Genomic DNA, 13,032 nt, shown 5'->3' with positions numbered 1-13,032 from the left:
GACATTGCATGGAACAGAGACATCATACGACACATAAACAATACGAAATGGGTCTGAAAATTCTACCACGAATCCGGGGACGGTTTTGACTAATGCGTTAGGGTTTATAGGTTAGTCTGACGGCATATTTCTTCTTTCCTCTTTTTTCTCTGACATTAATGCTTGATCAATGTCTTTAGTATGGTATTTGTAAATTGAAAGTGGGAAGTTTATTGTGTTTTAGATCGTGCTGTCCAATTTCTTTAATGAAAATGTAATGAGATTTCGCACGCGCCCAACTGCTTATACGCATGCGCTAAATGTAGTTATTGATAACTTTCATTTATGATTTGAAATATGTTCTGTATTTTACATCAAATATGTCGCCAGTGTCAGACGGTTTACCGTTTATTATTATAATACTTCAGTATTAAATGCATGATAAGATTAACTAGGAAATTCTAACAATCTCCCCTCGATTTGAAATGACAAAATTTTGAAACAAATATCGATTCACGTCATTTCAACTTTCTCATTTAAACTTCCTTTACTAATTAAATATCGTATTTCACTTATTTTATGATATCTATTTTCCTAACACATTCATGCTTGTTTCGATAGAAAGTGAAATTCATTAGATAGTGCGACTCTCATACTCTGTTACATGCTTATTTTTATTTCTGCGGACAATTCTTGCGTACAAAATGAATAAATGATGATTTGTTATTTTACATTACATATATATTTAAGAATCCCTATAAGTTTTTTTTTTCAAAAATCGTGTCAATAGACTCATTAACGCACCATTCGAAAGGCAGACTCACAGTTCCAATAAATCTAAAGTTTCTTCATAAGCATGGATCGTTTTAGCTAAGTATTTTTAATTCAATATTCTAATTTAATTTATCTGTCATTTGGTACCCCCTGATGAAAATCCAACAGAACAAACCAAACCAACCAAAAAAGCACAGCTGCGACCCGAGTTCGATCCCCTTGATCAGCAATGGTTGTATATGAGAGGGCACGGCGGTCGCCCGCTCGGACACGCGGGTTTCCTCCGGGTACTCCGTTTTCTCCCACATAAATAATATCCTAGCCCAAATATTCATGCATCGGAGGACTCCATTGGAAATAAGCATTCGAGCTTTCATGAGTTATCTTTGGTATTTATTTATGTATGTATTTATATACCGAATAAACATTTATTTATTTATATGGATATCTTTTTATAGTATTAAGGTGACAATGCAATAGAACACAGAGACATAACTCCCGGATAATGTAAACAGGAAGTTGCGCAGTAAATCTGGGGTATTTAGACAGCTACACGACAGTGCACGTATACAGATAACTAATTGTTTTATGTTAGTACAAATCACTCCGTGGTTTATGTACGCATATACTGCATAATATAGGACTTACAACATCCTGTAGAATTCATTTTTAACAACATGTACATCTACCATGAAAAAATAATTTTGAATAAAGGGAAAATTCATAAAATGGCCGAGATTCATTTCAAAAACTTTACAAAGACCGTGTTCGACTTGCTGTAATCCGTCGTGAAGGAATGCGTTACTCAACTCAAGATAACTTTATTTTCTTTCAACAGATGTATTTTCTTAAAACATCTTTAAAAAATGAATCCGTTTTTATTCCAAATGCGAAATATCATAAGGGAACGTGAATTTATCTCAAGGAACTCTCACTTCGCATATTTCTAAAGCTAGGAGAGATAGAGGAAAAACACGGACCATCATTATCGTGCACTCCAAAATATTTCATCAGGACAAAACAGAAATGATGGCTATAAAACCCGTCTTATAAAAAATAATTTTGATCGATAAATTAACCAATAATTTGGGTACTTAAGCTTTCAACAGATAAACATTAATTTCGTAATGGCGTCAAAAATTCATGATACCTCGATAACGTAGTAAAAATATCTGACCGATTTATAAACGATAAACTTGAAATCAAGTAAACATTCTAACGTAATTGGCTTCTAATGCGAGGCAGGTAAAAAACCCTTAGGGGAGATTGAAGGGTAATCACATCCAACGGTAACTCGGCGTGAAGCTGCCATCTGGCGGAGTTTAGGAGACTGATAGACTTCTCCTTTCATGCTGTAAGCTATTATATAGAGGAATGTTTAACAATAGAACAGCATACTGAGCGGTGGGGGGTCACCGGGTTCAAATATCTACAAAGTTTTAACGTTACAGTTTCTTTGGGGGGTGGGGGCATAAAAAAATACGAATAAGAAATAGACGAATAATGATAAAATATTCCATTACTTTCAAGTTTAGTTATGGATAGATACTTTTCTAACTTCATGGGACAGTGAAAAAAAAAGCACAGGCATGGTACCTGTACATCTCTTAGAAACCAAAACGAATGCCCACGTATTCAATCAACAGATCCCGTTAGAAGAGTAATGAGATAACCCTGTCAATGTTTACCGAAGACGTTTTCAAATCTTTAAAATTCAATATAGGAAACTTTGAATATTTCCATAGATTTTTATTCTAGCAAAGATTTGTTCCTATTTTGTTAACTTTTCTGCAACCCAATTCATCTAATGTATACTGTATAAACAAGACCTCGGTGATCAAGACTTGTATATTGTATATGTGTTTTTTTGGGTTTTTTTGCTGTTTTTGTTGCGCGTTTTGTTTTGTTTGTTTGTTTGTTTGGGGTGGGCTTTTGGGTGTGTGTGTGTGTGTGTGTGTGTGTGTGTGTGTGTGTGTGTGTGTGTGTGTGTGTGTGTGTGTGTGTGTGTGTTATTGTTGTAGTTTTTATCTTGTGGATTTGGGTCTAAAGATCTGAAAATTTACAATAACGTCCTCGCTGATGAATGAGTCCAACATATTTGCTAATTATTAGGCGTACATAAGCGTAAAGTTCGATCTTAACCCACTGCAAGTCACAGATGTGGCCCTGAAAGGTGAACGTAAACACCTCAATCGGCTTTCTATCTCATTTTCCTTTAATCCAGTCATTTCATCTCCGCCATGTCTTATACTACAAACCTACAGCTGTTCTGCCAATGAGGATTATCAGTCACAATGACGCGAATATCAACCACGGCTTAACGGAGAAATACATTATGTAATTCCATTACAAGATAGACATTTAATCAATCGCCTAACAATAGTCCATTTGAAAAATATTACTGATACGAATTTAGAGAGTCCGGTGTGATAAATCTTACTGAAGGTCGCTTGAAGGTTAAGTGTATAGCCGTCACATTACCATACAATCTTATCAATGAAATAATAAACATTCATAAAATTCTATTAACAAAATAAGAAGTTATCATTTTAAGACGTCATCATGTTAACGTTAAGTGTTGTTACAAAATGATTCTTGAGCAAGACTACAAATGTTTATCTGACGATACGTAATTACGAGAAACAATTAGAAATTAAGGAACATTATAAGCAAATGAACCCCAACTTCTAGTGAATGGAACCTGCAGCACACGGTGGGATTATTGTTAGCATCTGCTTAAAAGATAATGTATGTACGTGTATACTGCATATACCTGTTTTGCTATATTGAGAACGAGTAATTAAATTTTTTTTCATTGTAAAAAACCCCCACAAAGATTCTTGCTAAGATACCCACTTCAATAGAATGCTAGTGTATCCTATTCCCCGGGATATATGTATGTTCCTTCTTTTTGAATCATTAAAGTTGGATTCGGACGATTAAGAAATTCTGAAATAATAGCTTTATCAGTAACAAGAAGGAAGGAAGGTTCTTGCCTTATGAACTAGTTTTTATAAAGGAGAATTCCTTTCTAACTAAGCTCATTTGTAATTGGATCTGCCATTATGAGTTTTTTTCTTCAGTATGCACGCGAAATATTTCAGAGCCACAGGAAGTGAATTAGTAGATCCAAGTTCGGTGTCGCTCTTAAGATCTGCCAGAACAGTTGACCTTTTTTCTAATCTTCACTCTGTTGCGTATTTCACGTGTAGCGACCTCAAAACTTATACCTACGAAATCAAAGTCTACGGAAATTTATCATATTTCATGATTTTATTTTTTAAAATCCATTGTATAAATTCTAGAATACTTAAGATTTTTAATCTTGAGTTTGGTCTGAAAAGTAATGATGATGATTGTAAAGTCGCGAGCTACGTTTGAGCGGATCAATGATCTGATCTTGAGCAGACTAGTGATGATTGTAAAGTAAAGAGCTATCTGTGAGGGGATCAAGGATCTGATCTTATCAGACTGGTGATGATTGTAAAGTAACAAGCTATGTGTGAGCGGATCAAATCTTGATCAGACTGGTGATGATTGTAAAGTCGCGAGCTATCTGTGAGCGGATCTAAAGAAGTAATCTTGTATACATGTATCTCGGAGATGATTGCACTCATAGAATTCTTATAGTCCCTTCTTTACATATTGATTTTGACTACAACATTACTATAATTACCTGATCAAGATATACATGTAGGGCTCACGGCGGATGTGACCGGTCCACAGGGGATTCTTACTCCTCTTAAGCACCTGATTCCACTTCTTGTATGTACAGAGGTTGGTGTTTGCTCTATTCTCAATTTTGGTATTTATGAGAGTGATCACTGTTCGTTATCTTTACTTTTTCTATAGAATATTACGGATCAAATCAAGCCTATGTCTATATCATGCAAGAGCGTGCAAGCCGGCGCCTACAGCACAGGGGATCTTGATTTAATGTATTTCTTCTGAAATGGACTCATATACTTCACACTTTCTCCAAACGCTGGGATTAAATTATTTTTGGAGGGGTGTTGTGTTGTGTGTGACACTCGGAATAGCAATGCTCTACTGATCGACAGAGACCATCTACAGAATCTGAACAAGTGAATTTACATTGAACGCATTATCTAATAAATTTACATGAACGCATTAACTAATAATTTTTTGAGAGAATGTCATGCTCTTGTTTCAATAGACAGACTTCAGATCGAGACAGTATGCCAAGTGACTGCTATACATTATTTCTTCAGTGATAACCCTCATTCTAAATCCATTACCAACGATTTTTTCTCAAAATTTACATTTCTTTTTTTTTTTATTGTCAAAATCCAGGCAACTTTTATGCAGTTTTCTTATCCAAAACGGATAGAAGAATATTGATTTTATATTAGATCAATAATTATTATCATTTTTTTTATAAGATCTTTTACGTTTAGCTTATAATTTCCATATTATCCAGTAGGACTATGGGAGTAGATTTTAGAAACGCTACCAGGATAAATCATACGAGTTCCAACAGTTTGTAAGGATCTACGATAAATTACGTACATCATATACCTAACAATTTGTAAGGATCTATGATAAATTATACACCTCCCATTCGTCCTAACAGTTTTAAGGATCTAATAAATTATATACATCCTATTCCTTCTGACAGTTTTAAGAATTACATTCTATTTGTCTTAACAGTATTAAGGATCAGTTTGTCCTGACAGCGTGTTAGGACCTATGATAATTACATAAGGATCTGTTTGTCCTGACAGCGTGTGAGGACCTATGATAATTACATAAGGATCTGGTTGTCCTGACAGCGTGTAAGGACCTATGATAATTACATAAGGATCTGTTTGTCCTGACAGCGTGTAAGGACCTATGTTAATTACATAAGGATCTGTTTGTCCTGACAGCGTGTGAGGACCTATGATAATTACATAAGGATATGTTTGTCCTGACAGCTTGTAAGGCTCTATGATAATTACATAAGGATCTGTTTGTCCTGACAGCATGTAAGGCTCTATGATAATTACACAAGGATCTGTTTGTCCTGACAGCTTGTAAGGCTCTATGATAATTACATAAGGATCTGTTTGTCCTGACAGCGTGTAAGGCTCTATGATAATTACATAAGGATCTGTTTGTCCTGACAGCATGTAAGGCTGTATGATAATTACACAAGGATCTGTTTGTCCTGACAGCTTGTAAGGCTCTATGATAATTACATAAGGATATGTTTGTCCTGACCGCGTGTAAGGACCTATACTAATTACATAAGGATCTGTTTGTCCTGACAGCGTGTGAGGCTGTATGATAATTACACAAGGATCTGTTTGTCCTGACAGCTTGTAAGGCTCTATGATAATTACATAAGGATATGTTTGTCCTGACAGCGTGTAAGGACCTATACTAATTACATAAGGATCTGTTTGTCCTGACAGCGTGTGAGGCTGTATGATAATTACATAAGGATCTGTTTGTCCTGACAGCGTGAAAGGACCTATGATAATTACATAAGGATCTGTTTGTCCTGACAGCGTGTAATGCTGTATGATAATTACATAAGGATATGTTTGTCCTGACAGCATGTAAGGTTGTATGATAATTACATAAGGATCTGTTTGTCCTGACAGCGTGTTTAAGGACCTATGCTAATTACATAAGGACCTGTTTGTCCTGACAGCGTGAAAGGACCTATGATAATTACATAAGGATCTGTTTGTCCTGACAGCGTGTAAGGCTGTATGCTAATTACATAAGGACCTGTTTGTCCTGACAGCGTGTAAGGACCTATGATAATTACATAAGGATCTGTTTGTCCTGACAGCGTGTAAGGACCTATGCTAATTACATAAGGACCTGTTTGTCTTGACAGTGTGTAAGGACCTATGCTAATTACATAAGGATCTGTTTGTCTTGACAGTGTGTAAGGCTCTATGATAATTACGTAAGGATCTGTTTGTCCTGTCAGCGTGTTAGGACCTATGATAATTACATAAAGACCTGTTTGTCCTGACAGCGTGTGAGGACCTATGATAATTACATAAGGATCTGTTTGTCCTGACAGTGTGTGAGGACCTATGATAATTACATGATAAAACATATCATCAAATTCAATAGAACCATGACCTGGTATCTATTTCATTGTTGTTTCAGATACACAGAGAATATTGTTTTTACCTCTGCAAGAAAAAATTGGCATAACTTTCTTCCGCAAATAGTGAACATTTCTTGTCTTTAGAATAGAGCCAACACTGATAACACTTTATTATCCGGGAAAATGCGGTCAAGGCCATGCTGTCAAGTTGATTACATGATATTTCGTAACATTTAGTTGCTTTCCTTTGCCTGTATCTTTACACAGAACACAATTTTGATTGGTTTAGTACTTTTGGCATATCGGAGAATAGAAGATTGTTATATGATATCAAATGCAAATTTGTTGAAATCATACCTTGCTTGCAGCAGCATACTTAAATAGCGTGATAAGATTTACATAGGTATGAAAATGATGGCAATTCACACTTGATCTGACCTTAATTTTACAGATTACCGAATATGATTATGAAATACAGTGCAATACGTAGGCCGCTGTATTCCCTAGTCACGTCTGGTTATAAAGAGATGTATTTATTATTCACACTTCGTAAGTAACAACTGACATTGAGGGGGGAAACTTAATGTTTCCGCTTCTGTCCGTGAGTCAATATTTCTTGGTTTTCGTACCGACCTCAGGGATTTTAAAAACACAATGACTTATTGGTTATGCTGGGGGCCCCCGCTGTGAGCTGTCTGCTGCATTCCCAGTTTTGGGAGTCTCTAAAGGATTAGCTTTTAATTCAATTCAGCCCTGTCTTATTCAGGCCGTGAGGGCAATTTGGCTACATTTACACAGATGTGACGACATTTGACTATTTACTGCACTTTCTGTTCCACGATGCGAATGTTCTACCGATTGAATTACCGCGCTGTTTATTTCTTCATTCCGTCCGCGTCAGGTTAAACAGTGGGCAGATTCCTGTGTATATCATTCCCAAACAAACAGTGGGCAGGTTCCTGTGTATATCATTCCCAAACAAACAGTGGGCAGCTTCCTGTGTATGTCATTCCCAAACAAACAGTGGGCAGGTTCCTGTGTATATCATTCCCAAACAAACAGTGGACAGGTTCCTGTGTATATCATTCCCAAACAAACAGTGGGCAGGTTCCTGTGTATATCATTCCCAAACAAACAGTGGGCAGGTTCCTGTGTATATCATTCCCAGACAAACAGTGGGCAGGTTCCTGTGTATATCATTCCCAAACAAACAGTGGACAGGTTCCTGACATATTACATGTATATATCATTCCCAAAGACAATAACAAAAGAGTTGTAATTTAACAAAGAATCAAAGTTCTAAAGTGACATGTATTTGCATTCACCATTGGAAAATATATCAGGGTATGAATTGTGGACGCGTCATGCCGGCAAAACGCGCTTTGAACAAGCAAAATCTGTTGGTGTGAGGCGGTGGAGTTCATACCTTCATGTAAATCTGTTGGTGTGAGGCGGTGGAGTTCATACCTTCATGTACAATGTATTTTCTTTATTTCTATTTCTGTGGGAATTTCTACACGTTAGAACAGACGTACTATAATTATCGAGATGAGCGCATTATTCACAATTACAGCGCATTCTGGAATAAATGGCTTTCATTACAATTTGTGAAGATATCAAAGGCAAACTAACTGGAAATGTATTGATAACATATTTACTGTTTCATTGTAATCGATTTCTGGATAAAGACAAAGTAAGATGTTAATGGACTTACAACTTATAAACTTATACCTACATATTTAGATAAAACCATTGCACACCATAAAAGGATACAGATAAATGACTTGTTTGTTTTGGGGGAATATAAGAACTATGTAAGTATAAGACAATTTCTATATAATGACTTGTTTGTTTTGGGGGAATATAAGAACTATGTAAGTATAAGACAATTTCTATAGAATCCGAATCATTGCTTACACTGAATCTTCATTTGTTTTCACACCATCAGAAAAAAAAGAAAAGAAAAGTAAATGTTTATTCCTAGAATAGAAATCAAAGATTGCACTGCAGACATCCATACTGGCATTATCAAGTGTGGAAGATAAAGTCACAGCGACACATTTCCGTCAATCCGCGTATTCGTGTTATAATCTTGTAAAATTTCAAACTTGTTGTCAATAATTTATAAAATAAACCCTGCTTAGCACAGATCAAGTTCACAGAAATTGGAGGACAGAACTCTCATCCTTATTGTAATTTGCTGTAGAAATTCACTTCAAAGTCAATTAGAATAAAACGCGTAGTTTAATTCTGTTAGGGCATCTCTTGATTGGCTTGTCATGAAGTAGGGGGGAAAAGCGTATTACTTCTGTCTCCATGATAGAGTAATGTGGGTGTCTTCTAATGTAAAAACCTTCAATATAACCCAGAGAATGTGTTTGTTTTTAAGTTGGTTTACATTCAATTCGAAGGTTTTTCTTCATCACCAGCCACAGTAAAACTAAAGGTCAAAAGGTCACGTCGCTTACCCGATCATTGGTTTTTTATTATTATTTATTTTTTTTTTATTGATATACACATTATTATTTTTTTTGGTCATCTGCATCTTATTTTCTCACTATATATTCGTTTTATAAATGTGACTTAGATTAAGTGTGATTTCGTCTCAGTTTTCACTATATATTCGTTTTATAAAAGTGTGATTTCGTCTCATTTTTTTCAATATATATTCGTTTTATAAAAATGACTTAAATTAGGTGTGATTTCGTCTCATTTTTTTCACTATATATTCGTTTTATAAAAATGACTTAAATTGATTGTGATTTCGTCACAATTTTGTCCTTGCAGATTGGGTACGTAAGGCTTTCGATAAAACTAAATCGATGATAAATTAGTATTGTTTATAATCAGTTGTTTTTAAAGCTTAACATTTCCCCGATACATTCCGATGCAGAGTTTCAAATTTCTAATTATAATTGACCCGGTATTCGATTTACATACTTGATTGGCTAGGTTGATCTGGGCAAGTTCACATGCATAAAGTCATGTTAATGACTACTACGTCATCACACTGCTATACTGGGAATCATAAAACACGATGTAACACCCCTCCCAAAACCCTTTTCCATACTGACTTTGAAAAAACTTTTATTTCATAAAGATATAGCAGATGAGTCTAACATAATTTCCGTTTCAGAAATGTAATAACAGCATATTATTAACTGTTTCAGAAATGCAATAACAGCATATTGTTAACCGTGTCAGAAATGTAATAACAGCATATTATTAACCGTGTCAGAAATGTAATAACAGCATATTATTAACCGTGTCAGAAATGTAAGAACAGCATATTGTTAACCGTATCAGAAATGTAAGAACAGCATATTATTAACCGTGTCAGAAATGTAATAACATCATATTGTTAACCGTATCAGAAATGTAATAACAGCATATTGTTAACCATGTCTCCAAAAATGATAGGACCGAGGAGCATGGAAGTTAATGGTATCAAGTATTGTTAGTATGTTTTTATTTTATTGTGTAGCACATTTGATAGATAATCAGATTAGAAGTGAATTTGGAGGGCGGGAGTAAAAGACGTATGGAGTTCGACAACATCCACTTCCGGTTCTATAATTTGACCATTCTTCGGCTAATGTGAAATTCAGTAGTAATGGGGTAGTTTGAAACTAAAAATTCAATACTAGTATTCTTCCAATGACCCCAATACCATTTTTTGAAATTTTGAATTTGACGTCATAAAGTTGGAGATGTTATGACTTGAAACCATGGGTGCAAAAATTACTCTCACATCTTCGCAAATCAAAATGTAAAGTTTTTTTTAAAAAAAATCTATTTTGAAATTACATGTGCATGTAGTTCATGCATGGCAACCTCTTATTATGAAAACAAAACAGTTTTGTGACTTAGAAAAATACTGACTGTTTGCCTGGTGATAGAAAATGGCGGGAAATTCACGTTTGTTACGTGACTTTACACGTAAATAATCTCAGGTTTTCTGTGATAAAAAAAAATCTGTTTTCTATTCCTAAACTATTTAACAATGAATTTATGAGAAAAACTTCTTTTATTTCTGTAATTCTAAATTTCCGTGAAATAGGGGACAAATTGTACCGTTAATGAAGTTAATCCTTAACAGAAAGGGGTTCTTATACAGTATGTCGAGTTAAATATGTATACAGATTAGAACACGATGCTACAGTCAAGTTGGGAATCAATTCTAAATTTGAATGCAAGTGCGAAACATGTATGGTATATATATTAGAATAGGTAATGTTGATGTATTTTTCTCAGTGATTTATTATCAGAGCTTTTACACTTAATAGACGACAACCAATTAAATCGACCAACCATTTATATCTTAAGCACCTGTTATATATATATATATATTTAAAAATCTAATAATAACGGTATTAATTATGATAAATTAATTCTGAAAATATAGTATCTAGCTGAGTTCCCTACAGTCAGTTCACTCACCCGATCTTTCTAACAATTGACATGTATACCTGGATATCAATATTAATCGACTAACTATATCACACACTAATGCAATCCCAAATGGTACTCACCGTCTGAGGGGGGAGGTTTAGATATCACTTCTGTGTAACACATCGTTGCATAAAGCGTATGGATCTGTTTAAAATATTCATTGTTGAATAACTCGCTTTGAGCGCTCATCTTGATTATTTAGATCAATCCTGATGTTTTCGGCAGTTTCAGGAACTGGGCCTCTACCAATTTACTTTCTAGATGGATTGCAAATATCAAAGTGAAACAAAACGTTTTCAGTTTTCACGAATTATTATTGTTTTTCTTTCTTTCAAAACCACCTTCATCCGTCAATCCTCAGCAGTATACATCAACAACACGAACAAAAATCCCATTCCAGTCCTTTAGTGAGAACGTGTTCATATATCGTGTTTTTCTTCTTCTACATCCATCAGCCGTGTTATATGTAGGGTATATCGTGAAGAAGAAGCCAACTCGTCGTTTGACTCCGCCTGAAGCTGACGAGCGATTTCTGTGCTGGCTGAAGTATCGCGGGTTAAATACTCCGCGCTGATCCGCGTGATCCAGGCTTGTCGTCGTTTGCTTCTTTTCCGCACGATCAGATTTTGGCCCTAAACAAGTAAAAACAAAATTGAGTTATTTTTCCCTGCAAAAATGCGCTGAGAATTAAGAAATGATTCTTGATAAAAAAAAAAAAAAATGGATATATAATGAGATGAAACCAATAATAATCAACTCAGATCACACACATTAGTGTAAATTAATTCATTGATCCTGTGTATTAGGTAACAAACATGTACATACAACTGCAATGTTTCAATGAAATATTTTGTATTTAATATTGGTAGACCGTTCGATTGTTGGGCTTTTGAGTCTCAGTTTGAAGAGCCTGCAGATAGCAGTCTTTGTAGGAGGGAGGGAAAGGGAGCGAGATTCTGCCTGGATTCTATATCTAAAGCTGTGTTAATTGAAAACCCAAGGCTGAATTTGCTTGGTGGTATAATTTTAAAGATTATCTGTTATCATCAATAAAGACTTTAATATTATTGGAGTAAGAATAAATCGAATAAGACCAGATATAGCATATTTCTAAAGAGTGCACATTTACATTTGATTCAGATTTATCTAGCATCCAGCATTGTATAACATTTCGCTCATATCAATACTTCAGCTATGACCGGGTGAAATGCGTTTTTATAACATATGTATGGCGCTCAAGACGCAGGAAAAGTTACTACCTATTTTCAAATATTTAGATTTATCACGACCGTCTGGTATTCACCACGGAACCTTTTAATTGCAAAACGAAAAGGCCACATGAATTTGATATCTACTAGTATATTCTCACCCTCGCTCGCCCCTCTTAAAATGTCCCACCCGTTGTTTTTATTTCACATTTTAATAAAAGGTTGGGGGGAAAGATCAAGAAAAAAAAAATATCGGGCTCGGTGTACCAAAAACTTGGAGCAATTCTATGGTTGTTTGACATTTTGGCAATTGTCACTTATTGTGGTAATCGACATGCTTTTTATCATAAGGGTACGCAAAGAACTGATGCGGTGTAATGTGCAGTCGGTCGTGTAAACCGAACAAACTAATTTAATGGAGATGCACATGTCATCGAATATGAACATATGTGACGCCGCGCCGTGTCCTGTTGAATTTGTGTGTCGTAGAATAGAGTCTCAATATACCTGGCGAATTGCCAATACGAAGCTAAAATTACCAGGTTA

General features: G+C 35.2%; 1 protein-coding gene across 2 annotated transcripts in view; it reads right to left on the bottom strand.

Annotated features, from left to right (window-relative positions):
* LOC125665893 (calcitonin receptor-like) overlaps nucleotides 1–13,032 on the bottom strand; it is a 35,760-nt gene that overhangs the window by 16,729 nt on the left and 5,999 nt on the right. For both annotated transcript variants that reach the window (XM_048898852.2, XM_048898851.2), the window contains exon 2: nucleotides 11,359–11,910. In XM_048898852.2, the coding sequence (XP_048754809.2) occupies nucleotides 11,359–11,467 (109 nt within the window). In that variant the 5' untranslated portion in view covers nucleotides 11,468–11,910. The remainder of the gene's footprint in view (nucleotides 1–11,358; nucleotides 11,911–13,032) is intronic.

The sequence above is a fragment of the Ostrea edulis genome, chromosome 10 (genome assembly GCF_947568905.1).
Source record: "Ostrea edulis chromosome 10, xbOstEdul1.1, whole genome shotgun sequence".
Classification (NCBI taxonomy): Eukaryota; Metazoa; Mollusca; class Bivalvia; order Ostreida; family Ostreidae; genus Ostrea; species Ostrea edulis.
This window is presented reverse-complemented; position numbering and strand designations above follow the sequence as displayed.